The sequence below is a fragment of the Urtica dioica genome, chromosome 2, assembly GCF_054948205.1.
Source record: "Urtica dioica subsp. dioica isolate 48M chromosome 2, U.dioica_male_clone48M_v1_H2, whole genome shotgun sequence".
Taxonomy (NCBI): domain Eukaryota; kingdom Viridiplantae; phylum Streptophyta; class Magnoliopsida; order Rosales; family Urticaceae; genus Urtica; species Urtica dioica.
In genome coordinates, this window is record NC_142757.1 from 48,829,480 (window position 1) to 48,832,670 (window position 3,191).

General features: G+C 42.8%; 1 protein-coding gene across 1 annotated transcript; it reads left to right on the plus strand.

Annotated features, from left to right (window-relative positions):
- Positions 1-326: 326 nt before the first annotated feature.
- LOC149405215 (transmembrane protein, putative (DUF1191)) lies at positions 327-2,871 on the plus strand. The gene is made up of 2 exons (XM_089607085.1): positions 327-939; positions 1,103-2,871. The coding sequence occupies exon 2, from the start codon at positions 1,539-1,541 to the stop codon at positions 2,484-2,486; it is 948 nt and encodes a 315-aa protein (XP_089463211.1). The 5' UTR covers positions 327-939; positions 1,103-1,538; the 3' UTR covers positions 2,487-2,871.
- Positions 2,872-3,191: the final 320 nt, after the last annotated feature.

Below are 3,191 nucleotides of genomic sequence, written 5' to 3' on the forward strand. Positions count from 1 at the left end.
GAACACGAAAAAGCGGAACAAGACAGAACAGTACAGCTTGGTCAATTCAGTATTGTCCAAGGACAGCAATGCAATAAAAAAAAAACAGTGAGAGAGAGTGAATATAAGAAGATTTTATTTATTTACAAAATGTAAAGGGTAAAAAGGGTAAGAAAACTTGAGAGCGTTTTTTTATTTTTCCCTTTTCACACAGTACAGCTGTGATATGCCTATGTGTGAGTGTATAGTTGTGTGAAAACAATTTTTTAATTTCTTTCGTGTTGTTCTTCTTAAAAAAAAAAATATTAAATATTTTTAATACCCTTTTGCACTCTCTCTCTTCTCTCTCTCTCTCTCTCTCTCTCTCTCACACCCTCGCTTCTCTGTCTTTTTGTTTTCACTTCCATTTCCACTTCCCATTGTCAAATCTAGAGGACCAGAGAGAGTGAGAGAGAGCTCACGAGATTATTATTTTTTTTTCATTTTAAAAATTATCTTTCCCGTTTGTTTTCATTCATCATTTCTCATTTCCCTCATTGCAAAAATCCCAGTTTTTTTTAATTAGTTTTTCTTACGAATCAAATCTAAGCTCTGAAAAAAAACACTCCTCTTTTTTCACTTCACTTGGAAAAGAAAAAGAAAAAAAAATTCTCAAATCCCCATTTCTCTTTCTGTTCCTTTGATCGTCCAATCCAGATTTTCCCTAAAAAAATGCAGGCCATTCCAAGAGCGAAACGAAGACCAACACTTTCAACAAACACCCCATTAAAGCTCTGATTCAACTTCTTCACCTACTTCCCAACTCTGCTGTGTCGTTGAAAGCCATTATTACTATTTCTCTCTCTCTCTCTCTGTGATGTTTGTGATCTCTTGGGCTCTCTTTTAACGATGATAATTCTGAAGATTCTCAAGCCTCATTTCTCTCGCCATTGTTGAAGATTCGAAGCAAATTTTCTTCAGGTAATAATCTCGGAACCCCGAATCTTCGCTTCTGCTTTAGTCGTGAAATGAAAGATAACCCAGATTCGCTTTTGACCGTTTGAGCTCATTAGAGTAATAAAGTTTGTCGCTTTCTGATTCACTTTGACTCAATGTGGGTTGTTTGTTCATTGTATTTATATAGATGGCAAAAGAAAGAGGATTTATGGGTCTGAAGAAGAATTCCGTTGGGAAAACAATGAAACCGTGAAAAGAATTCTCGTCATTGATTGAGGTTTTGAAGATTCTTAAAAGCCTAAAGCGAGTCCTTCAAATTCAGAGACCGAAACGGTTGGAACTTGAAAGCTGAAACCTTCAAAGCCGCTTTTTTTAAAATCAAGGGTTTGAGAGTTGGGAATAATATCTTCTTTATTATATTCTGTGCCCGTTGAGCCCTAGAATTCATTTCATTATAAATACTATTATTATTATTATTTGGTTGAGTCACGAGACGTGGCTCCAAGTATTCTCATTTTTGTTACCTACCAGTTCAAAGAGAAGAGAGGCTCTAAGATTTTGTCAAAGAAAGCCCATTATTCGCAGCATTGCTCCGAGATTCGAAGCTCTCGCCCGGGGCTTCAATGGGGTTCCATCTTCTTCTTCGGACGAGCCTCGCTGCGCTGGCTCTTCTCGCGTGTCTCTCGTGGGCTCAACCGTCGAACCCCGGGCCCACGAGAGACCCTCGAGCCCTCGACGCTCTCCTCCAAGACTACGCATACAGAGCCTTTGTCCGTCCCCGGACCGGAATCCCTTACAACGGAACCGTCCCATCAAACCTCACCGGGATCAGAATCTCGGCCCTGAGGCTCAGAACCGGAAGCCTGTTCCGGAAAGGCGTGAACTACTCCGAGTTTCGAATCCCGCGGGGATTCTCGGCAACCCCGTTCGTCGAGAGGCTCGTCCTCGTCTACCAGAACCTCGGAAACTGGTCCGACTCTTTCTACCCGCTCGACGGCTACGACTACCTCGCTCCCGTGCTCGGGCTGCTAGCTTACAGCGCAAGCAACCTCTCCGCGAAAAATCTCCCCGAGCTCAGGTTCGCAGGAGGAGAGGAGGAGAGAGAAAGCATCTCGATCTCGTTCGAAGACGTCAAACCCGCCCCGCCCGGGTCGCCCCCACAATGCGTCTCGTTCGGCCTCGGCGGCGGCGCCCCGAGTTTCAGCCGAGTTTCGGGTCGGGACAGTCGCGTTTGCTCGGCGTCGGGGCAAGGGCATTTCTCGATCGTGGCTCCGGCGGTCTCTCCGGCCCCGGCTCCGGCGGCCCGTCCGAGGGCGAGGAAAAAGGAGAGGGATTGGGGTAGGGTTTGGATCATCGTGGGGTCCGCGGTGGGAGGGTTGGTGTTGGTGGCGGTGATGGCGGGGATGGTGGTTTGGGGCCGGAGAATGAGGGAACGGAAGAGAATGAGGAAGATGGAAAAGGCGGCGGAGGCCGGGGAGGCGCTTCAGATGACTCCGGTGGGGGAGACTAGAGCTCCGGCGGCCGCGGTGACGAGGACTCAACCCGTTCTCGAGAGCGAGTACGTGCCTTGACTCACACGCTACTCAATACTCATTACAATTCAATGCTTGAGGTTTTGTGTTTGAGAGAGGAAGAAAAGAAAAGAAAAGAAAAAGATCATTGCTTTAGGGTTCTTCTTATTCTTCTTCTTCTTTGTTCAGTTTTTTTTTTTTTTTTTTTTTGAAAATTAATTAAGAATTTATTTATCAATTTAGTTAGTGTGAGTAATATAGGATTTTTGTGTAAATCTCTTTATGACTCTCAACACTTTCTCTTTCTCTTCTCTTCTTCATAGTTACTATTCTTTCTGGTGTGAATGTAGTAGCCAAATTAGTGACTCTCCTCTTTTTTTTTTGGCGTTGGTAAATTGAGTTCTTCCATTGACAAAGGAATAAAAAAGAATATTTTCTCATTTCATTTTCGTTTTTATAATGGTCAATGAAATAGATTGTTTGAATTCGAAGTTGATCAAGCAGTTAAATTTGCACTAGCTTTGCTTAGCTTAGCCAAGGTTTTATGCAAGTGTGACAATGATGTAACACAAACAATACCATCTTTTTCACATTTTTGTACTTTGCTTTTCACCAATATCATATCATTCATCTTTCCTTGATTTGATGGCCGGTTTTTTTCCCTGTTCTGTCGGCAATTTCTTCTTCTTGACTAGCCCAAGTATTATTATTATTATTATAATTATTATTATTATATCTGGATCTCTAGATGTCATATATTTATGT